The following is a 25,054-nucleotide window of genomic DNA, read 5'->3' as shown; positions in this document are numbered from 1 at the left end:
GAACAAACATTGGCATGTATGTAAATAGAAGCAGTGCTTTTTTGTGACGGTACCCACCGGTACGGCGTACCGGCACCTTTTTCAATTTTGAGAAAAAGTATTACGTTTCTTGTCTAACCTATCTATCTAATTATCTTTCTAACTATCTATCTAATTATATATCTAACTATCTCTCTTTCTATCATCCTCTCTGTGTCTAACTTATCTATCTAACTATCTCTATCTCTCTAACCTCTCTATCTATCTATCTACCTATCTATCTTTTCTCTGTCTAACTTATCTATCTATTTATCTATCTATCTATCCTCTCTGTTAAAATTATTTATCTAACTATCTAACATAGACATGAGCATGCAGGCCATATAAGACAGATGGACATGATGCGTAGGACGTAATCATCTTCTTTTTTGAAGTAACGTCTGTATTATATAAGATAAGATGCGTAACTCCTTCGCCAACGCTAGACTGTCAACATCCACCCATCCTTTTCCAACCGGCGCCTTCGACACACGGAGGTCACGTTCCAACCCCCACCCCCCCCCCCCCCCGCTGTCTTTTCATGTAAACTTCACTTAAATTGACGAGTCACACAAATCTGGATAACCCACCACAGATTTGCATGATTGGTTTGATTTGTCTTAAGTCACATGTCCACATTTTAGTTAGGACAGTTTATTATCAAGCTATCCAACAGTGAACATCGCATCGTCGCTTTCCCGCCCTTTTTTTTAAATTTCTGACTGATTCGGATACAAAAACCAGCGAAAGTTTTCAATCTTTTCAATTCTTTAGTTTTCTCTATATAGTTTCATGTCAAAGTTAGGTATGTTTTACGGTGGATTTCGCAACTTAAAATACTTTTAAAAATATTTGTAAAGATATGGCAGAAATAAAACCACTGTTCAATGAAACTTGAATTTTTAAAATAGTAGGCCTATTGTACATTTGTAGCGTTCTATTTCCTTTGTGACTCCAATATGTACTTTCCTAGAGCCACCCCGTTATAACATTTGAATCAGAAATATACTACTACTACTACTAATAATAATAATAATAATAATCTTTATTATCCGTAAGGAAATTTGTCTTACAATTTGTGCATTACCAAACAAAAAACATTATAACTATAAGAAACCAAAGTGTACATTCACACCAGACTCACTCATAATTTACATGTGACAAAGTTTGTACCAGATTGTTCTTATTTAATGATTTGATTGCCAGGGGAACAAAAGAGTGTTTGTGTCTGTTTGTCTTTGCTATCGGTGTCTTGTATCTCTTTTGTGATGGTAAAATCTCTTTACATCTTCTAGTTTAGGTCTATACCTTTCATCTCTACAGTCATTTAACCAATTTGGTCCAAGAGCAACCGCGAATTATTTTATTAATACAGCAATCACCAGCAATGAGCCTTTGTATTGTAGGCTATAGCATATTATAGTCTACTAGATTTAAATATTAACCAAAAAAAAAAGTTACATTTTAGTTAAAACGCCGGTAACTCCACCAGAAGTCCAGAATGTGAAAGGAGGAGGGGTGAGCACATATGTTAGGCTACACACTTCTCTTCATAAACATCTAGATACTGTTCTTGAAAACGCGTGGATCTATCTGAAACTGGACAATACACAAAGTATCAATCCTTTTTTTTTTCGACACAGATGACCAAGTTGGATCGGATAAGTCACCCGCATATCAGATAAAAGAATTCTTGAGAACATCCTGTATGCTGAGCTTGTTGAGAACCAAGACACGTACAAGATTTACCAACAGAGACGTCTGCAAGTGAACTCTTGACGACTACAGGTATAAACACATAGTTTGAGAACATCGCGCAGGATGGACAATAGAACAAACTGAGCGTGCTGGTACAAACCTCGCCTATAGCGAAAGAAATGAAGTTGCCATAAAGAAGGGGATGCAAAATAAAGCAGCCCTGTTAGATAGCCCTAAAACAGGAGCATTCAGATGCACGAACAGCTGCTAACTTTGCCTCTTCGGAATCGGCTTACTTAGTAACATCCGATTGTTCGTGGACTCAAGAAGAAACCCAAACTAGTTGTTAATGAATCTGATTACATAATTCGCATCCTTTGTCTTTCAAGACAGATTGAGACATATTACGGTCGCAACTTTGTCATAGTTAACAAAATGTCCATTTGTAGCGTGCTCGTAATACAAAAAAAAAAAAAAAAACAGTTACGGGTTTACGGCAGTGCGTCAACCCTGGGCCTAAATCTCCGCAAACCTAAAAATATACACAAATATGTAATTATATTTGAAGAAGAAACGGTAACTCTTTCTTCTCAAATATGGCATTGTATCTTTAGATATTATTTTTTGAAACGTATGCTTTGTTTATTATTATGCTATTAAAATAAATCAATCGGAGAGTCATACTTTTTTTTTAAAAAAAGCAGGGCAGACAAAATGTACTTCAATACGAATATAAAATAAACAAAACACACGCTAAGATTAATTTGTTCATTTTTTTAAAGCAAAGAGACGTATAATTAATTAATTAATAATATATTAATTAAAATTCCCCCTATTAAAACACAAAATACAATCTAGACATTAATAGTATTCAAAGAATAATTTGTAGAAAACAATCTAGACGTATATCTAAGATTTTACTAAAAGAGGAGGGAGAGAGAAGGACAGTGACAGGGCGCGTCTGCTAGTAGAGCGCGCGCGCAGGTGAGGTCACGTCAGTACGTCATCATACAGTTGCCAAATAATTGACCTGAAAAACTAGGGGCCTTCGATGGGAAGTTTTAACATCCGGAACATGTAAAGCATTTTACAAACAAACAAACAAACATCTCCACCACCAACCCGCAATTAAGGTTGAAGGTGGGAGTTTTTGATAATAACGCAATTTGTGTAAATAATTAGTTAAATGTTATAAAATATCAATTATATATTATGTCGCTACCACTCTCGAATCTAACATTCAGCAACTTACAAATCCATAGTAGGTTAAATGTAAAGTTAAGTTATATTTAGGCTTCCGGCGAGTTATAAAGAAAACTATTTCCTAACACCATAGTACGAAATATAAAAAAAAAAAATCTCTACAAGGTTATGATGGTACATCAAATTTTCAAGCCAGACCATCCCAAAAAATGTAATTTAATGATATTAGATTATTATAGCTACATATTATTTATTGCTATATAGGCCTATATATATTAAAACCATTGCAATGTTTTGGAAGGAAAAATAAAGAGTTCGTTGTTTTTTGTTTTTTTTTGCTAACACCGTATAGATCTAAATTACATCTTTTTATTAGTATAATTAAAGCTATACATTAAAATCTGTATGCATGCGTTGGTAATATAGTAGATCTAGTTCTACATATTATAAATGAGACTAGTAGATTTAGATTAATTACGTGAAATAGATCTACTGTTCTAGAATATTAGAATCTACTTATTTTATTTTTTTTTGGGCATCTCTTACAGCACAGCAAACTTACAAAAGCCGTCACAATAGCTTCTGCGAATACACGCCATTCACGGTTCTGCGTATACCGTAGGCGTAGTCGCATCACCACATGGACACATGTGATTCGTGAAACACTCAAATAAATAGTAAACACTGCTCTCATCATTAATCTTCGGGGGTGTAAGCTGCCACCTATGGCTTCAAGTAATTTTTTTAAAATTCGCTTTTTTAAAGCATTTACACTTTACACAAAGTAAAATTTACAAAATAAGTAATAAGGGAACGACCTAAATTCAAACTCCTGGCTCAAGCTTCCTCAAGCTGACATACTAACCATTCTGCTAGTGAGGTGCCTATGAAAATAGAAGATAGTATAGTTATCTATTGTTTGTTACAAAATTACTTTAAGCGTCGACCTATAAAGGGGACTAATACACCTTATCCGCAACCGCTTCAGTTAAGTACAATTTCTTTCTCTTGTTCGAGATACAAAACAAAATAATTAATTATCAATAGTTAATTAACTAATTGGTTAAATTTTAAAATTGATCCTTGTGTTGTCAGGTAAAAGACATAATTGTGCAAAATTTCAGCTTGATCCCAGATTGGGTGTCGGAGAAATAACGTGTACAAACTTTTAACCAGACACACAGATTGAGTTGATATTAGCCGGTAAATTATAAGCTTTGTAAAAAAAGAAATAAAAGATTTTTTTTTTTTTTTGCATAGAGAAAAACAAACGCTCATATTCAATAGACTTAAATTTATTAGGACATGAAAAACAAAATTACAAGAAAATAACAAGTTTTAAGCGTAATTCATAATGTCGGAGAACATGTCCCACAAACCTCATGCTTCTTCGGTCACAACCTCAATAAGTGGTAGAGTCCCAGTTTGGCATAGAATTTATTTGTTTGAGATCCTATCTCTGTTAAGTGACTGTATATTACTTCTAAAAATCCGTTTTAGCCATTTTGGTTGAGCCAGATTTAGTCTTTTCTCAATTTGATAAAAATAACAATATTCAAAATAACGAAACAGAGATTAAATAATCTTATCTTATAAATTACAGACGTTACTTCATATACAAGATACAATAAATTCTATGCATTCCATGTGTCAATCCAGTCATGCATATTAATCAGTGACTTAAAATCTGCTAAGTCGTTGGTTTTCCTGTCCGTCTCAGGCAACCCATTTTATTCTCTAATGGCACTAGGGAAAAAGGAGCACTTGTACGAATTTGTTCTTGAATATGGAATAAGAAATGTGCTACTACCTTTGTGACTTTTTTGTGTGTATTTTTGAATTTACTGCAAATGATCCGATTTCATTTTAAAAAACCAAGTCTTTATCTGCACCATGAGACAAACATGTTTGTTTTGTTAATCAACATTAACCAGTAAACGGGGCATGAAATCCAAAAAGTTTTTGTGGTCAAATTAAAGTTGGCAATAAATCAAGCAAGTAAAGAAGTCAAAATTTGCTTTCTGTCGAAGTTTGATTGGACACGGAAGCTGCTCTAAATTTTCTTCTCAGACTAGTGAAGGGATTGCTGATAGTATGGTTTGAAGTGCTTCCACCACGGTCCGCTGCTCTACTCTCGGGAACGCTGCCGGCGATGGAGTTCCTGCTGGAAGCCACGCGAAGAGAACTGCTTCTTTGAAGACTGGACTCAGCGAGGTGGCCGTTCCCAAGCCTGATCCCCAAGTCGGATGTGATGGAGCTCCGGCTGCTGGAGGGCGTGGAGTCGCGAATGGAGTTGGAGCGTCTGAGAGGCGTAGGGGTCGGGCACTGGGGTGAGCGGACTGTGGGTGATGTGACGGACCCTGACTTGGGGCGTGACGTCACGTTGGACTTTCTCACCATGACAGGTGTCTGTAGTGCAGGTATAGGAACTGAAACAAGAAGCAGAAGAAAAAAAAGATGAGCATTGTACATTGCGCAAGCAAGCATGAATATGTCTTATAACTGTTATGGAGTGTGTATGTATACTTATATCAGCTCACTCTATCTGGTTGCTATGGAGTGTGTGTGTTTGTGTGTGTTTCTATGGTGACGGTGAGAGGAAGTCAGCGATTGGTTGGTGGCTAAGCAGTGTGAATGATGCAAGATAAGTGGCGCTGTCGTAAGCTGTCTTTGGTACCCGTATGCCAGACGAGTCCAGGATGCCAGAGTGTAAAAACGTGCTTTTGTAGTGAGTTAGTTTAAATATCATTTTATTTTATTTCTTAAGTGTGCTACATTTATTTCATCTCATTTCATTTCAAGTTCAATCTATCTATATTGTAATAAAATTTCTATTTAGTTTTGTTCACAAAAGAAGTTTATTCAAGTTATTTCAAGTTGTATAAATTTACATATAATACGCCTACAGCGGTTTAGTTGTCTACCAGCAGTTTGATACTACAAGTTAACGACCGTCCACAACAATAACATAATAGTTAAACTAAAATCAGGATCGATTGACTGATTCAAATGTGGAATTTTAGAAAATAAAATGACCAGCCTACAGAGACTCAGATAACAAATCAAACCTAAACAAAATACAATATAAATAACTAGGCACAACCACAAATAACAAACTAATAAAAGGACTAACACACTGTCAAAATCTGGACACCCAAGATAACCTAAAGACTTTTCTATATTAAGAAACTAGGAAAATTTACAATAGACTAAACACTAATTGAACTTTTTTTTATGCAGCTACCATCAATAGTCTAATCACCTTTGGTATATCACCATCACCCTACTTTATCAAGGCTATTAAAAAAAAGCATAGAAGAAGATAAATCTAGAATTGAAAAATGAACCATATTTTGACATGAAACGAAGCGAATACAGAGATGAAGCCATTGAACAGACACATCAAACCTTATTCTGGACATATATGTCTAGAACAAAGAAAAGAATGTTACATTTCTCCTGGCCAAGCATAACGAAAGATGTGAAGTCATGTTTGCTAGATAAAAGGTCCCAAGGGCAGACAAACACAAGCAACGCTTTAAACAGTTGAACTAAAAAAATAATAGTCCATTCCAGGAAGTCGCCATGCAAATTGAATCAGCCAGAACTAAATGTTCATACCTGGTAGATACATTTACAAGAAGCAATACCTTTAGTCAACATAACAGTTATTGACATTAAAAGAGCTCTATCAGAAATGTTAGTGGTCTTCAAGATCTTATTAAACATGACTTACCATTGCTTACATTTCCTAGTGGTCTTCAAGATCTTCCTAAACATGAATTACCTTTGCTTACATTTCCTAGTGGTCTTTAAGATCTTCCTAGACATGAATTACCTTAGCTTACATTTTCTAGTGGTCTTCAAAATCTTCCTAAACATGAATTACCTTTCCTTACATTTCCTAGTGGTCTTCAAGATGTTTCTAAACATGAATTACCTTTGCTTACATTTCCTAGTGGTCTTCAAGATGTTTCTAAACATGAATTACCTTAGCTTACATTTCCTAGTGGTCTTCAAGATGTTTCTAAACATGAATTACCTTTCTTTAATTTTCTAGTGGTCTTCAAGATCTTCCTAAACATGAATTACAATTGCTTACATTTCCTAGTGGTCTTCAAAATCTTCCTAAACATGAATTACCTTTCCTTACATTTCCTAGTGGTCTTCAAGATCTTTCTAAACATGAATTACCTTTGCTTACATTTCCTAGTGGTCTTCAAGATGTTTCTAAACATTTCTTAAATTATTGCTAGTGGTCATGAATTACCTTTGTTGGTGGTCTTGAAGATCTTCCTGGCACTGCTGACCACCATTCCTTTGATTGTTGCTTCCACTGTCACGTCATAAAAAGCGTCAGCGTCCAGTCCCATGACCTTCCACCAGGTCATCTCGCCGGGCACCGTGACTTTTATACCTTCTTTGTCCAAGACCTGCCCGATTCTCCAAAATCTGTCCTCAGCCTCTTTATTCTTCACCGTCACCTAGTTAGGACAGAATGAATGATACAGAGTAATCTTTAGCCCTCAAGGATTATTTGATGCATATCTACTTCCTATGGACAGCAAGTTAGCGAACACCTAGTTAGGACAGAATGAATGATACAGAGTAATCCCTAGCCCTCAAGAATTATTTGATGCATATCTACTTCCCATGGACAGCAAGTTAGCGAACACCTAGTTAGGACAGAATGAATGATACAGAGTAATCCCTAGCCATCAAGGATTATTTGATACACATCTACTTTCTATGGGCAGCAAGTTAGCGAACACCTAGTTAGGACAGAATGAATGATACAGAGTAATCCCTAGCCATCAAGGATTATTTGATGCAGATCTACTTCCCATGGACAGCAAGTTAGCGAACACCTAGTTAGGACAGAATGAATGATACAGAGTAATCCCTAACCCTCAAGGAATATTTGATGCATATCTACTTCCTATGGACAGCAAATTATAGCGAACAGGCAAAGAAAAAGGAACAACATGGTAAAGACTGGCCTCTTTAACGCCCTGGCAGATGCAACGTATCCCTGTTATTTATAAGGGCGAGAATTCTTGAGCGGAATGGTGGTCTACATCCACAATAAGAAATGCTCTACGAGACGACTCAGATGAACATTGTCTTTTTAGTACTGAGAAGGGCGAAACGATATCACGTTCACCTATCCCTTAGTCTGGTGAACGATTTTGGCACCACATATGAACCGTCGACCATCTTTCTCCATTCCTCTCTGTCTTTTGCCTTAAATAGAATCTCTTCAAATGACAGGGCAGTCCGTTCTTTAATGTTTTCCAATCACTTTTTCTGTCTACCTCTTTTCTTTTCCTGGTACTGTTCCCTGAAGGAAGGTCTTTGCGAGCCCTAAGGACCTTGTGATATGCCCATACACTCTTATTTTGCTTTTTTTTTTTTTTTGACAGCATGTCGTCGAGAGGCCCAGTTGCCATTTCTAATCTCTTCGTTTGCGGTCTTTGTATGATATACCTAGGATCCTTTTATAGCATCTCAATTTCATCACCTTTACTTACCCCAAATAATGTTAGGTACCCATTAGACTTGGGTGGACACAGGGGCGTCCTAAAAATCTCAAAGTTCAAAATCCAAGCCTTTACTAAGATTCAAACCTGGGACTCCTCGGTTCGGAAAACCAAGCGCTATACTACTCAGTCACAATGCTCATGTTCAAACACACAAAGATCGAAACATTTTAGAGCTAATTTATTTTCAGTACAAGGCAGAGTGGGGCAGGATGGGTGAAAAGAAGAACTGATTATAAAATATATTAACACAGAGTAAAGGTAGGAGGCGAGGTCTCATCTCTGTCTGTGGTCCCTTCTGGGGCATAGGCCACCAACCAGCTTCAGGCGTCTCGGTTCTGGACGAGTCTTTCCAACTGTCCCCATCTGTTTGGCATCTGCTTCCAAATCGCGTGCCATGTGGCGAGGTGGCTTGAGTTATATAAAGCGTTTGGTTTCCAAGCTGAGGAGCGCCGGGTTCGAATCCTGGAGACTACTGAGATTTTTTTATTTCGGAATCTTTATGGAGTCTCTGATTACACCCTGCTCTGAAGGGTACCTGACAATAGCTGGGGAAAAGTAAAGGCGGTTGGTCGTTGTGCTGGCCACATGACACCCTCGTTAACCGTGGGCTACAGAAACAGATGACCTTCACATCATCTCATCTGCCCCATAGATCGCTAGGTCTGCGTAGGAAACTTTACTTACATGCCGATAATAGCTTAGCATTATGAAATTCTTACGACAGATGTCGCCTCAAGTCAGATCAGTCTAGGTCTGGTGTGTACACGAAATACACGATCCGTCTTCTGTGTTCCCTAACCCTAACCCTAACCCGTCTTCTGTGTTCCCAACACGATAACACACTGAGAGCACTATTTCAATAATCGGATCAAGGCATCTTACCGACCTTGACATTGAAAATCAGAGTAACGTATAGGCTACTTTACAAGGCTATTAACGACCCAAACATAACGCCCAGGGCCGGATATAAGTATGTGGATGCCCCTAAACTTATTCGAAAGTTTACAAAAAATCCACTTATTCATATAAAAACAAACAAAAAAACAAACAAAAAAAAAGACAATATCTTCAAGCATGTCATATTATAAAATAAAGAGAGCACTTTAAAATGTAATTCAATTTTCCTTCGTTTTAGGAAAGAAATTATTTAATATGCATATTTTAGCAACCTAAAATGTAAATTTAGTAAATCCGGAGTAGATCTATATTACGTGAATACGAGCACACTTTTAAAAGACACTTAACTCTTCCCCATCTCTCGTAACTGACAATACTAACGTTGATTCCACCAGAATGTGGTAAATAATTACGGAGAGAAAGAGTTAATAATCATGACAGTTTTTTGTTCGTAAAAATGCGAAAATAAAATGTTATAGAAAAGCATATAGTCGCTTACCCATCGAAAGATGTTTTTTTTCTCTATTGTGAATGCCCTAGCCTAGGCGGCAGCCCTTCCTGCCCTCCCTTAATCTGGCCCTGCCTACGCTTATTCATGTGTTAATTAATCAATAAGTGCATGTTAATTAGAGACTTAAAACCGTAAGGTGATTGGTTTTCCTGGCTGATTTATTCAACTCGTCCCATGCTCTGGTGGCACTAGGGAAGAAGAAGCATTCGTAGTAGTCTATTCTAGCATATGAAATAAGAAATGTGCTTTTATCTTCTTTCTGTGTACTTTTAAAACTTTTTTTTTTTTATATTTAAATGTGTAATGTACGTTTTTAGTGTTTTTATGTCAAAAGAGTCGCTAGATCTAATTTGAATGATTTTACCAATGTAAGCAATTTACTTTTTTACAAGTGATCCTGTAATCCTGTATTCGTTCAAGGGACACAACTGGATGATTCCACTCCAGAAGAAGAACACAGTTATCTGCGCTTTGACATTCAGGGGAAAACAAGACACCTGCAGTTAAGATAAATACAATTAGACATGTATGAATTGAATATTTATAGGTCTGTGATAAATTCGTTGCATTCTATTGATAACAGTAGATAACAGTATTAGGTGATATATATTTATTTATTTTCCTAAATGAAGGTCATGGTTTAATAATAGTAATTTAATTTATAGAGCACTGTTAACAAACACGATGTAGGCTCAAGGCGCTGTGATAGCATTACAAACATAATCGCGAAAGCTAATCTAGAACAAGTTTTAAACAGGTATGTCTTAATGTTCTTCTTGAATGCTCCGCCTACATCCTGTCAATGGGGAGTGAGTTCCAAAATTTGGTCCGTGCACAGAAAAAGCCCGCAGACCGTAGCTTTTGAGGGAGAAACGAGGCACCACTAGAAGTGTTGAGTCCATGGAGCGCAGGGCTCTCTGAGGGACTTAGGGAGTGATCAGTTCGCTAAGGTACAAGGGCGTTTCTTTATTGTAGATGCACTGATGACAATGTGTAGCCACCTTGTAGTCAGTTCTTGCTTTGACTGGAAGCCAATGGAGTGAGCGCAAGAGAGTAGTAGCAGAATTTCGTTTTGTTTTCCGTAGGACGATTCATGCAGCGTTGTTCTGAATTCGCTGCAGTTAGGCGATTTTTCATCGGGTATACCCGCTAGCACGGCGTTGCAGACGTCAAGGCGGGAGAGTACGAATGCCACGGCCATAGCTTTTTTGTTGACTCCGTCGTCAAATATGGTCGGATCTGGCCAAATCTAATGTCACTTATCCAGCTGCAAATAAAAACCTTTGCCGAGTGAGGGTCGAAAGATAGTGTTGGTCTAACTTTGCATTCATCTTAGCATTCAATATTGATCGACGGCTGAATGGCTGACAACTCTTGGGTAATGGCGATTTATTTCATTTTTCTAGAGATACAATCGCAAAACGCTTGTTTAAAACATTAACTTAAAATTTATATTCGAATCTTATCTTGTAAATTATAGACTGTTCTTTAAACGAGAAGATAATTGCGCCATTCTCCATATCCATGTGTTGATCTACTCAAGCATGTTAATTAGAGATTTGAACTGCTGATTCGGAAAACTATTGATTGAATAACCCGTTCCATACTTGTGACACTAGGGAAGAAGGAGCATTTTTACAAATTGGACTTACCAAACGGAATGAGAAATGCGCCTTTGTCTTTGTGCCTAAGTATTTTATTAGGCTGTGTTTTTACAAATCTTATTTCAACTCTGTCTCTTTGGTAAAAAGTTTGTGCACGTTATTTCTCCCACACTCAACCTCGGATCAAGCTGAAATTTTGCACAATTATTATTTTTTTACCTGACAACACAATGATCAGTTTTAAAAATTATTCAATTAGTTAACTATTGGTAATTTTTTTTTTCTTGGTATGTCGAACAAGGAAAGACATTGTACTTGACTGAAGTGGTGGTATAAGCTGAACTAGTCCCCTTTATAGGTCGTCGATTCAAAGTAACTTTAACCAAACAATAGATAACAACACAATCTTCTGTTTTAATAGGCGCCTCACTAGCAGAGTAGTTAGGATGTCAGCTTGAGGTGGCTTGAGCCATGAGTTCGAATTCCCCCCTTTTTTATTGTAACTGCTTTTAAAAATCGAATACGGTAAAAATTCACCCAGATAGCCCTTTCTCCCCCTCCATTTTCCCAACTGGTCCAGATATGGGATTAGTTCACAGCGCATTAAGAAAGCTAAAAGCATGATATAGCGCTAAGACAAAAAAAATTGGTACAAATATTTCTAATCGCACAGATTTATTGTTGTTGGCCTAGAATTCCTGGTCTGCTGTCATGAAGCATATATCTCTAAATTAAGGGATTTTACTAATGGTGTTAGCCTACGCTAATCAAATGTGAACATTCTTCAGGGGAGAAAACCAAGAATTATGAACAGAACACGAAATAGCCACATCAGCGTGACCTATACAAGCCATCATAGAATTCCAAAGCCAAAATAAACATGTAGGACATAGCCTATATAAAACATAAAAGTATAGATAAAACATAAACATACAAGAAATAGTTACATTAATATATAACGTACACATAAAGGAAATAAATAAAACATAAACATATAGATAAAACATAGGCATACAGGGGATAGATAAAAACATAAACATATTGGAAATGAATAAAACATAAACATATAGATAAAACATAAATGTATGTTCGTAACATAGACATGTAGGAAATATTTACTACATACGCATTTAGGAAATAAATAAAACATAAACATATGGATAAAACATAAGCATACAGGGATAGATATAAACATAAACATATAGGAAATATATAAAACATAAACATTTAGATAAAACATAAACATATAGCGGACAGATATAAATATAAACATATAGGAAATAAATAGGCCTAAAACATAAACATATAAGAGCTAAATGAAACATAAACATTTAGGGCATACAGGAGGTCGCGCGGCAAGCATGCTAGACTGTCGTTCGGTCGTTTCGATGGTCCCGGGTTCACAACAAGGCCGCTGCCATCCCCCGTCGTCTTACGGGAGGTTTGGATTAGGAAATAGAGTATCTTCAAATTTGAAGGACCATTCGCGACCTGCCAAACATTTTACGAACAAAACAAACACAACATGGAGAGAGAGAAGAAAATAGATTTAATAGAACAATAAGAGTCGCCAATTTGTGCATTTTAGAGCTAACAACTGCTAACTATTCTTCTTATTTTATATTACAGACGTTACTTCAAAAAAAAATGAAGATAATTACGTCCTACCCATTTCATGTGTCAATCTAGTCATGCATGTTAATCAATGACTTAAACTCAGCTAAGTCGTTAAATGTTTGTAAAATGTTTTACATGTTTCGGATATTCCTTCAGAGTTGAAGATAATTACTTCCTAGTCCAAACCTCCCGCAGGACGACGGGGGATGGGAGCGGGCATGGTTTGAACCCTGGACCATCGATAAATCTGAACGACAGTCCAGCGCGCAAACTGCACGACCAGGCAGCCGTCCGTTAGCTTTGTGGAAGAAGAAGCACCTGTAATAGTTTTTTCTAGCTTATGGAATAAGAAATGTGCCCCTATCATTCAGTCTTACTGAGTATTTCATTCGTTTTGTTTTTCTATTTGTAAGTTATGGTTTAGTGTTTTATGTATTATAGCTACTTTACTTTTTATTCTTCTTTCCTGAAGTGTCTCTTAGTGAGTTTACTGATGGTGTTACTCTAATTAAATTGGAATATTCGGTTGTTATAAAACTCAGTGTTTTTTTTTTTATTTGTTCTAGTTTCTTATGTTGTTGTTGTTTTTTGCGTTGAGGGATCCCAAACAGAGGATGCATATTCTAATATTGGCCTAACCCTAGATAGTATTTTGAAAAAGAATTGACATTTTTGTAAAATGTTTGTTTGTTTGACCTCACTTGGTCTAAAAAGTCAGATGTGTCGTGAATTAGACCAACATGTAGGCCTACAGGTCAAGAAGAAAAAAACCAAATAAATGCTAAGTTTATAAATAGACAGTTTAAAATCATTTTTAAAAAGGAGACAAATTCAGTGTGACATTTTGAACGCTTAGGGCAAAGGTCACAAACGGCAACGCTGCTTGGGAAAAGTTGTTTTTTTTTTAAAGTAAAGGAACAATTTTAAGTCCTGGCGATCTGTGTGTGTGTGTGGGGGGGGGGGCAGATGATGTAAAGCTCATCTGATTATATGGCATACGGTTAACTAGGGTGTCATGTGGCCAACTACCCACCGCCTTTATTTCCCAAATTATGTCAGGTAACCGACACGCGTCCTAAAAATCCACATGTTCAAAATTCAAATCTTTATAGGGATTCGATCCCGAGATCCTTTGTTTCACAACTTAATTACCAAGCTCATCTTCCAGAACTTGCAATTCATGGGGCAGATCTGGGGCAGATCTGGCCCACGGTTAACGATAGCGCAATGCGGCCCACATTGAGCTACCGCCTTTACTTTCTACAACAGATGTCTCTTATCCATTAGAGTTAGGTGGACTCAAGAGATCTTCTTAAGATGGATGGATAGATACCGCCTTTACTTTCTACAACAGATGTCTCTTATCCATTAGAGTTAGGTGGACTCAGAGATCTTCTTAAGATGGATGGATAGATACCGCCTTTACTTTCTACAACAGATGTCTCTTATCCATTAGAGTTAGGTGGACTCAGAGATCTTCTTAAGATGGATGGATAGATACCGCCTTTACTTTCTACAACAGATGTCTCTTATCCATTAGAGTTAGGTGGACTCAGAGATCTTCTTAAGATGGATGGATAGATAAATAGCTAGCTAGATAGATAGATATAATACATTTTAATTAGAAAGATAGATAGATAGATAAATAGATAGATAGATAGATAGATAGATAGATAGATAGATAGATAGATAGATAGATAGATAGATAGATAGATAGATAGATAGATAGATAGATGGATGGATGGATGGATAGATAGATAGATAGATAGATAGATAGATAGATATATAGATAGATAGATAGATAGATAGATAAATAGATAGACAGATAGATATGTACATAGATAGATAGATTACAGAACTGACCTTTAAAAATTTGTTCCAGATCTAATTGCATCAGTCTATCTTCCTCGAACCTTGAGTCAGTGCTAGAAAATTTCCCATCTAGAAATTTTCCAGGAGAGTTTGACGGAAATCCGTTTCCCAGGAAAGTGTAAAGAAACTTCCAAGTGTCCGGAGTAAAAGTCGTTAACCGGACACCAGCACTGTTCAGCTGAAGCAAAGCAAAGGCGTTGTCATTGGATTCGTTCACTGGGATGTCCGTGGTGGCCTCCCTGAGTCCACGCCAAAGCCAGGATGGACGTCGAATGTTTTTCAGTGCAACAAAGGAAATGGACATATCCAGTCGGATCTGCTTCTCGTTGGCGAGCTGGATCGTCTTAAGAAGTTCATCGGCGCAGTCCAGGCAAGGGCTGTAGTTCTGGACAATGGTCACCGAGATGATGGTCCTTTTATTTGCTACCCTCACCTGGGTCATAAGGTCGCGTGCCACAGCGGCCGCGGCGTGGGACCGCGGAGTGCCTTCCCTTCTTATCCAAGGGTAGTTGCTCTGCTCCGACTTTGTCGCATTCCAGTACAGGATAGTCGTTTCTGGAATTTGGTAACCATGAGATGACGTCATTAGATGAGTCCTCCAAAACATATCAAAATCATCGGTTGTCATGATTACGAGTCTTTGCGCTAGATATGGTGAATGTTTCCCTTCAATGCACGTTTACAATTAATGAAAACTGAAAGCAACTTAAATGAGGTCGGAAGTTCTGTACATAAGCCATCTCATGTTTACAGTTTTTCGTGTTTAAAAAACAAACTATGAAGGCCTATTGCCCGTAGAGGATAGGGACATTCACCTGAAAAATTAAAAACAAAGCACGCTTGATTTAAAAAAAAAAAAATGCTGTTGTTAATTACAGGCAAATCAAAAGGAAAATAAAATTCAATCATATCAACTTTCCATCCATTAGTTTTAACTGTTAAAAAAAATACTTCCTGTAAATTGATGATTAACCCTTAAAAAGCGTATGATAGTTTAGCCTCTAAACATCAGAATTGAAATTCCATTTTGTTTGCACTCACTGTAAAACAGCTCAGCACTTTAAGGGTTAATCCCTCCTTCCTGAAATCTACTTTTAAAATGCTGCTGTGGAGTCGCGGGGAGGAAGGGGGCATAACTGCATAGTACTAAAAAAAAGGTATAAACCAGCTCAATATCCATTTATCCACAAATTGTCAAAAAACGAATAATGATCCCAAATCTAGACACCAGGCAGTAAGCAATATTATCCTTCGCGAGAGACTTTTTTCCCCCCAAATACTGGGACTTCTGAAGTGTGGTTCCTAGCCCTAGATCTATGTATAGTTATTTTTACGTCAAGTTAAAGGGAAATCAATCAAATTGAAAGGTCTTTGAATTGTGTCCCTTATATGACGTTAGGTGTTGAAAGAAAAGAAACGAAAACAAAGGGTAATCACTCACGTTGCCGGATAAAGTAAGGCGAATGATCTAAAAGGTATGCGTCTGCAAGATAAGATTTATGAACTCAACCAAATAAGTCAAATACACTATTTAAAAAACATCTAAATCTAATCTGAAAACTCTTATCTAAGGGAGATCCACTCCACTTTTACAGCCATATCTCTCAATACCGAATAATTTATTTCCCTTTCCCAATATCGAACAAAACCAATTAATTACCACTATTTAATTAACTACTTGGTTAATTTCTTTTATTGATTATGTTTTGTTTCGAACAATGAATCATTGTGTACATTTTCAACTTCATCCAAGATTGGTAAGTTATGTACATATAGTCAAAAAAATAAAATAAAAATAGTTACGTTATTCTTACACGAAACACTTTGACCGTTTTGTTTTTGGGGGTCTAGAAACGAAATTTCTTTGCCTTATGCTCAATTAAAGAACGCAAAAAAATAAATAAATAAATAAATAAAAAAGGATCAGTGTCTAATTGTGTACATAAATTTGAAGAATGGAAAACACACTCACACACACACACAAATATAAAAAAAGCATTAAAAAAAAGACAATACCTCTTTTATGCAACTTATAGAGTGATGGTTTTTCTCTTAAAAAATTAATGAATAATAATAATAATAATAATAATAATAATAATCTTTATTGTCCGTGTGGAAATTTGTCTTACAATTTGTGCATTACACCAAGCAAAAAACATTATATCTATAAGAAACCAAAGTGTACATTCACACCAGACTCACTCATAATTTACATGTAACATTAAAAAATAATGCAACTTTGTTTACACCACCTCCTCTCCCCTTCTCCGCGAGAAAGAATCCTGGTTAAGTGAATGTAAAGATATAGGCCTAGTACACTTTATAATATTCCAATGAGTTTCAGTCATTGATTAATATGCATGACTAGATAGACACATGAAATGCGTAGCAAGTAATTATCTTTTTTTTTTTTTGAAGTAACGTCTGTAATTTATAAGATAAGATAAACATTTAGATCTAGACTTAGAAGACGATGCGCAAAATTTTCCTGAACATTAATTTATTAAACTCTTCAGTTAGAACAAACTCCTTTCAAATCCAATGTTGGAAATAGACCTAGATCTAGATCACTAGCCAAATTTAAATTTATGTTATTTTTTTACTTGAAAAATAATAACGGTCAAAACTAAGAGTTTTCCCCCTTGTGGCCAACGAGATAGAAATTCTTTTCTCAACTGTTAAATTTCTAGGAATATCAAGCAGTTTTTGTTTTAGATCACCGTCCAAGTTCCTCCATAAAGTTGTGACTTGAATAGAGGTATTGTAGGTCATCGTATGCTTCTCCTCCACCAATAATTTCTGGTGAGTATCTTTAGTCATAATGAGCCTAAACTCAGTGACTAGTGGCATACATAAAAGAATCTAAAAATGGGACAAGTGTGTACTGTATACCAGGTGTGTTGGTCTTATCGACTTGTTATTTAGGCCAAATAATGAACATGAAACAAAAAGTTCAACCGCTATATTTAGCTTTCACTATAAGACCACAATCCACGTGAGAACTCAATACTGCGGCCAATATGCAGGCTTAAGCCTAAACGAAAACACCCTAAGGCGCATGTGTCATGCAAATAGGTGTCCTCTATCACCTAAGTTTGCTAGTGTTTTTAAATTATGTTTTTAACATACGATTCTTTATTAATTTTGTTAAACATCTTCTTTGAATGTCTTTGAATGTCAAATGACACATTCAAAGACCGCATCACAAACCAAGAGATTAGAGGCAGGGTTACTGCAGCGATTGGACCCCATGTTGACCTACTAACTATCGTAAAAAAAAAAAAAAAAAAAAACGCATGCTAAAAATCTATGGCCATATTACTAGATCATTGAGCTCGCAAAGACCTTCCTTCACGGAACGGTAGGAAAAAAAGAATAAGAGGCAGACAGAGAAAGCGATGGGAGGACAATATAAAAGAATGGACCTGCTTGAGGTTCTAACTAAGGCAAAAGACAGAGAGGAAGGGAGAAGGATGGTTGACGAATCATGCATGATGCCCCAACGGTCAAACAGGCTAAGGGATAGGTAAAGGTAAAAATAAAAAAAAAACTCGGTATTTTGAAGCAGTATGAGAGCTCTCAAACGTTTTACAAAATTAGAGGCGAACAATTGAACATGAATTAACATCCGTAAATAAAACTCTCGTTGATTGTCAGAGTGCGACAGTGCTGCAGACCTGCCACATCACTAGAAAATTTGTCAGTGACACTGTTAAAGGGACTACAATGAATTTTGTTTCTCACTAACGAAGCCAGATAAGGAATATTAGTTCATTTTTAACCTAATAATAAGAATAAAATAATCTTTTTTTCCCACAAGGAATGCAGTATTACAATTAGTGCATCACACCAAGCAAAACACAACTATTACAAAACAAAATGTACATTCACACCAGATTCACTGAAAATTTCCATGTAAAATTTTTATATGAGATGGTTGAATTGTATTTAATGATTTGGTTGATTTGGTTGCCAGGGTACCAAAGTAGCTTTTGAGTCTGCTTATCGTAGTAATCGGTGTCTCCTTTGTGATAATAAAAACACAAAATCCTGACCCAGAGGGTGTGTTGTTTTTTTTAATTTAAAAAATCATTTTAGCTTTTTCTTTTTTAAATGTTTTTCTCAAACAATTGCCTAAATGAGGTTTGTTTTTTACCAATGGCCTCAATATATCTTATTCCTCACTGATCTTCGTACTCGAAGACAAGCCTTATATATATATATATATATATATATATATATATATATAATATATCTTAGCAGCATCATGTAGGGTTTGGTAGCAAAACTTTGTGTTTGGAGATTTGGTGATTGATCATATGGATTATGAGAGAGAGAGAGAGAGAGAGAGAGAGAGAGAGCGAGAGCGAGTATACTTTTAAACAATAGAGGCAAACATATTGATCATGAAACAAAGAGAGAGAAAGAGAGAGAGAGAATATACTTTTAAACAATAGAGCTAAGCATTCTAAACAATCTACTATCTAACACTTAAAGGTGTTTAAGGTGAATATAACACGGCTAGACGCAGGGCCTACTTTCTCGGAAAGATAAAACATGCATTTTAAGGTAACAGTGTTTCTGAACTTATATATCGGCGACGCACCGTTAGACTTTGGTGCGAGACAATGGATTGCCTTGAACTTTATATCCCCTTGAATAGCAAGTAATGAGAGAGAGAGAGAGAGAGAGAGAGAGAGAGAGAGAGAGAGAGAGAGAATAGAGATACACAACAGGAAATAAAAAGAAATGGCTATCACACCTACGTGTTCAGTTATCATTCGCTGCCTTTATTCAAAAAGCGGCCATAACACAATTAGTCCTACTTAGAAAGGCGTCGTTAAATAAATTGAAGTAAAAATTCCCCTTTCAGACCTTGCGGTTTGTAGGACAGATGGTGTTAAGATCATCTGTTTCTTTGGCCAACGGTTAACGAGCAGGATGGTATGTTGCCAGCATAATGACTAACCGCCTTTACTTTTCACAACTAAAGTCGGTGCCCATTAGAGTTGGGTGGACTCAGGGGCGCCTAAAAAATCCCAAAGTTCAAAATCCCAGCCTTCACCGAACTCGAACCCAGGACCTAAGCTCAGCCACCTCGCCTGCCCAGTTCGTTAAAGTATCAATTTAAATCCGCTTCACATGCTGAATTGTTTTGGTAAAAATAGTCTTGCCTATCTAAAAATAAAGTTCCAATCTCATATTCTTAAAAAAACAAATCATAACATTACGTAACATCTCTGCATTAAAACAGCAAAAGATGAGCGTGAAGTGTGAAACACGGCTTGGATGAGAAGGGTCGGCAGAATTCTTTATCCATTTGTTTATCTGTAAGTTTTCTACCTAATCAGCTTGACTTCATGTTTCAAAGTATAAGGACAAAAACATAAGTTTATAAACACAAAACTTACCTGTTCTGTGGCGATGGTGTACCTCGTATTCACCAAACACATTATAATACGCGAGTCAGTGTCCAATAGTATTGATCTCAGGATGTGCTCGCGTTGTAGATGAACTGATTAAAGCAGCACACGCAGACACACACACAGACACACTTACACATCAACGTATATCACAGCTGCGTTCGACGTATCTCCGACATTGACGTTGACAATGAGGCCATTTCTTTCACATAGGCGGAGCATTAATTTTTTTAAGCATGGGAAGGCGTGCGTAAGAAATCGCTTCCTCCGGACAGTCTCGCCGCCAGGAAGGAACAAACATGACGCTTAATTCGGAGAAACCAACAGAATGGAGGACTCCTTGTAATGGAGTTTGTATATGTGTGTGTGTGTTTCTATGGTGACAGTGAGAAGAAGTAAGCGATTGGTTGGTGGCTGCAGTATGAATGATGCAAGATAAGCGGGAATGTCATAAGCTGTCTTCGGAACACCAGACGACTCCAGAATGCCAGAGTGAAAAGAAGTGTTTGTAGTATAGTGAGTTAGATTTTATTCAAAATAATATTTTATATTACTACTAAAGTCTACCACATTTATTTCATTTCATCTCAAGTTCAATTTGTCTTTATTGTAATAAAAGTTATATTTAGCTTTGTTCTCAAAAGTTTTAAGTTTACAAGTTAAAATATAATACGCCAACAGCGGTTTAGTTGTCTACCAGCAGTGTGGTGCTACAAGTCCCCTTCTGTCTGTGGCATTTTACGTCTCGAGAGACGATCTTTTCCCTTTGCAACTTCTTGTGTAACTAAAGTGGCCAATCCTTGATACACAGCTGCGATCGCAGGTTGGGCATATGTAATCACCAGGGGCCTTTGCATTTTCACCCTTCTTTTTGCTTCTGTTGTGTATGGCATCTGCAATACGAGACATTTCCTTTATGCTCTTTCTCCATGTGGATCTATCCTGTGATACTTTTTTTCCCAGCTGCTAGTGTCGAATTTACGGTATGCAAACGCGACAAGTCCCCATCACGCTTAAAAAAATATGCATCTTGTATAAGTTTTTAAAGGTTTTTGGCGTGGGGGAGGGGCTGAGTTGGCATCGGGGGGCTGCTCCGGGTCCGGAATCTTTTGACGCTATGGACTTTTTATCCGATTCTCACATTTTTTTTTCTTTTTGATGGGCAAACTTTTCTGTTATAACTAATTAAGTAGTTAATTGTTTGGTAGTGGAGAGGGTTTAAATTTGGGGCCATCGAAATGACCGAACGAACGTCCAGAGCGCATACCAGATGACCAAACAGGCAAACACCCATCCTAGACTGCGGACTAGATCTGGCCAAAAAAAATGTCATTTGAAAATACAAATACTATATCTACGTTTCTAGAGGAAACTACGATGTTGTGATAGAGAAATTTGCAGTGCTCGCACATAAAAGAATCGATCTCAAATAGGCCTACAAATTAAAAAGTTGGCTACTCTTGTTTTTGTTGAGGTAGCTCCATTCCTCCCTATCGTTTGCCTTGGATAGAACTTCTTTCAATGGCAGGCCCCTTCATTCTTTTATCTTTATCTTATATATTACAGATATTACTTCAAAAAAGAAGATAATTAGATCCTACGCATTTCATGTGTCAATCTAGTCATGCATGTAAATCAATGACTTAAACTCTGCCAATCTGGCCTTTTTGTCCCACATAAAACTGCTTGAGAATGGATAGGAACGTAGGTGGGCTTCCGAGCCAGGTCAAAATCCCCCATAAGCCACATCGACTGACCGTGTCGAAAGCCGTGTCGACGTAACAGAGGTGCCCCACCGAAACGCTTTAAAGACCAGCTTAAGTGCAAACTTGCTTTAACTGACATAGAAAAGAGCACCTAGTTGCAGGCAGCTTTAGAACGAGACAGCTTGAAGTCACTTACAAAGTCCACGGGATACATATTTGAGACCAAAGGAAAATCCGCTTCCGAGGACAGATGTAGACGGCGAAAAGAAAATCTAAATAGACCACAGGCGGACAATGGTTATGCCGGCGATAGATGTGGCAAAATATGTATGTCGCAGCTGGGGCTGCGTATCCACGGGAAATACTGCATTCCTCATTAATCTTCGGACTCGAAGACAAGCCTTAATAAACTCTGCCAAGTCGTTGGTTTTCAATGGCTGATTTAGACAACTCATTCCATTCTCTAATGGAGCACTTGTATGACGTAATTATCTTCTATTTAGAAGAAACGTCTGTAATTTAGAAGATCGATAAGATCTAGATTGTTTAGATAGGCCTAATTCCATTTAGATAAGATAAGATAAAATAACTTAATTGATCTAAACAAATGGAAATTCAGTTTGACTACAATTGACAACCTCAGCGTAACTACTGTATAATAACAATATAGATGCACGATATACATGTACATACGAACAACATTCACACACAATAAAAACATAAACACTCATAACCAGCGCTTATAAATAGACTTCTATGAAGGCCTACTTCTCGATGATGACAGAATGTTAAAATTTTTAATGTTGGTCATCCAGGGTCTATTATTACTGAATGTTTTTAATTTTCTTCCTTGATATAATTATGTTTTCACAGAACTGGATGTACGAATTAACAGTTGTGGTAAGTTAATCTGTCTGGGCAGTTGTTTACAAACATGTCCCAGTCTGCTATAGACAACTTTGTATCGGTAAAACAGCGTCATCAGACCGTGACTGGATGGACTGTACTTCGGGTTTTGTTAAACCGGTTTGTACGTGGATGTAAGATGGATCATTGTGTGGTCCGACTCTCCGAGGGGAAATGACGATCGAGATGTGTAGGCCATTTTTATGTTGCTATAACACATGTCCAATGTTTTATCGTGCCTTGATTGACAATTAAGACTATAAGTTGGCAAGTGTTGAGCTAAGGAAAGATGATTGCAATCTCCCATAACTAGTCGGACAGCACCAGAACTTATAGTTATATAGAGTATATGTACGATTTCTAGTAAATGTTTTGCTGCTTTCTCTGTGTTGGCTGTGGGTGGTATATACACAAATATGGCGTAAAATTATGTAAACTCTCTCGGCAGGTAGTGTAGCCTGAGATTGTTACATAGAAGTTCAATATCGGTCGTGCACACTTTAGTTTTGATTGAGATATTGTTGACACAGCAGTACTGTTTATTGACGTAAATGGCCAGTCCTCCTCTTGTTTTGCCACTATCTGTTGTCCTGTCTGATCTGTACAAAGAAAAGGCATCAAAGTCTATTGATGTATCGGGAATAATTTCATTTAGCCTTGTTTCAGTGAGACAGATTAGCAAGCTTTCACGGTATTGGTAGAAATGTCTGCAGCAACAATCAAGTTCGTCCATTTTGTTATTTAGTGATCTAACATTATGTTATGTATCGGCCATTTGTTTCCAAGATGGCGAGTGTGTACATAAATTCATTGATGATCATATTATTTATGCTATCCACTGAAACACTGGTTTTTAACATGCACACTTATAAATTAGTAAAAAAAAAACAAACAAACAAGAAACACTTTTATTCCCTGAAACACAATAACACAATATGAAAGGAATAATAGAAAACAAATGCTGATTATGTCACAGTGTAATCAGGTCGCCTGCCGAGCAACGCCCCGAAAGTACACATAAATAATACAATTAAAAAAATTAATAATAAACAACCGTAGCAACCCCTCTGAACCTAAACAATGCTCATGTTTATGTCGGTTTGAACGATGTAGGGCGTGAGATTCGCCAATGGCAAGAAAAAACATTGACAAGGCTGCTTCCTTAGCATGGCACAAAGCAGGTCATCTCTACCCTGAAACTGAAGGCTTTGTCACAGCAATACAGGACAGAGTAATGAGGACAACAAATTACGAGAAGCATATCCTGAAACTCAATGTTGTTGACAAATGCCGAAAATGTGGAAATGTGGGTGAGTCGATTGAACACATAATGGCAGGATGTCCAGCCCTATTAGAATCAGCCTACCTAGGTCGCCATGACCAAGTTGCAAAGTTGATACACCAACACTTGGCTTTGACACATATTTTTTTATTGGTAAGGACTCTCGACCTCCTTATTAAAAATACTCACCACAAGAGGTTCTCGACTCTAATGATCATCTGCTATTCTGCTGTACTGGGAATGACTGGGATAAGCCTATTTCGACCGACAAAACGGTAGATTTTAATCGCGTCGATCTGCTGTTCTTTGATAAAAAAAAAAAAAAAGGGAAACCGCTACCATTATGGACATCGCCGTAGGCCTACTACTGTCTCATAATTTAAGAAAAACTGAAATTGAAAAACAACGAAAATATGGGAACCTAGGCCTGGAAGTTTATGGAAGTTACCCAAAATAACAATATACCCCATTGTTTTATACCAACCGAGGGGATTTACAATTAGAACTGACCTCACAGATATTATACCATCAAGTCCCTCAACATTCCTAGGAAAATTCTCGTTGCCTGTCAGAGGGCGGTACTGCTGCAGGCCTGCCACATCGCCAGAAAAATCCTCAGTGGAAACTGATAAAGGGACTACAATAAATTTTGTTTCTCTTTAACGAAACTCGACCCTGGCAGTGTTCGTTTCTATCATAATAATAAAATAAATAAAATCTAAACGGCGAAAACATAATATTATGTACTAGATAAATAAAAGGTAGAGGTACTTT

General features: G+C 37.0%; 1 protein-coding gene across 1 annotated transcript; it reads right to left on the bottom strand.

Annotated features, from left to right (window-relative positions):
* Positions 1 to 4,198: 4,198 nt before the first annotated feature.
* On the bottom strand, positions 4,199 to 20,640 carry LOC106054687 (uncharacterized). Its single transcript, XM_056009802.1, has 5 exons — positions 20,375 to 20,640; positions 14,955 to 15,778; positions 10,252 to 10,367; positions 7,190 to 7,403; positions 4,199 to 5,348 (listed from the first exon to the last, which is right to left on the bottom strand). The coding sequence occupies exons 2-5, from the start codon at positions 15,589 to 15,591 to the stop codon at positions 4,927 to 4,929; spliced, it is 1,389 nt and encodes a 462-aa protein (XP_055865777.1). The 5' UTR covers positions 15,592 to 15,778; positions 20,375 to 20,640; the 3' UTR covers positions 4,199 to 4,926.
* Between the last annotated feature and the right edge of the window lie 4,414 nt (positions 20,641 to 25,054).

This window comes from Biomphalaria glabrata, chromosome 14, assembly GCF_947242115.1.
Source record: "Biomphalaria glabrata chromosome 14, xgBioGlab47.1, whole genome shotgun sequence".
In the NCBI taxonomy this organism is placed as follows: domain Eukaryota; kingdom Metazoa; phylum Mollusca; class Gastropoda; family Planorbidae; genus Biomphalaria; species Biomphalaria glabrata.
The sequence above is the reverse complement of the archived record's forward strand: the minus strand, read 5'-3'. Positions and strand labels throughout refer to the sequence as shown.

Bases quoted from the DNA above. Each gene is read 5' to 3' on its own strand.
- LOC106054687 (XM_056009802.1), bottom strand. From the start codon at position 15,591: ATGACAACCGATGATTTTGATATGTTTTGGAGGACTCATCTAATGACG. The intron at 10,368-14,954 runs GTCAGTTCTGTA...TCTTAACTGCAG, and splicing joins TCTGGAACAAATTTTTAAAG to GTGTCTTGTTTTCCCCTGAA. The intron at 7,404-10,251 runs GTAAATTGCTTA...TGTCCTAACTAG, and splicing joins ACAGGATCACTTGTAAAAAA to GTGACGGTGAAGAATAAAGA.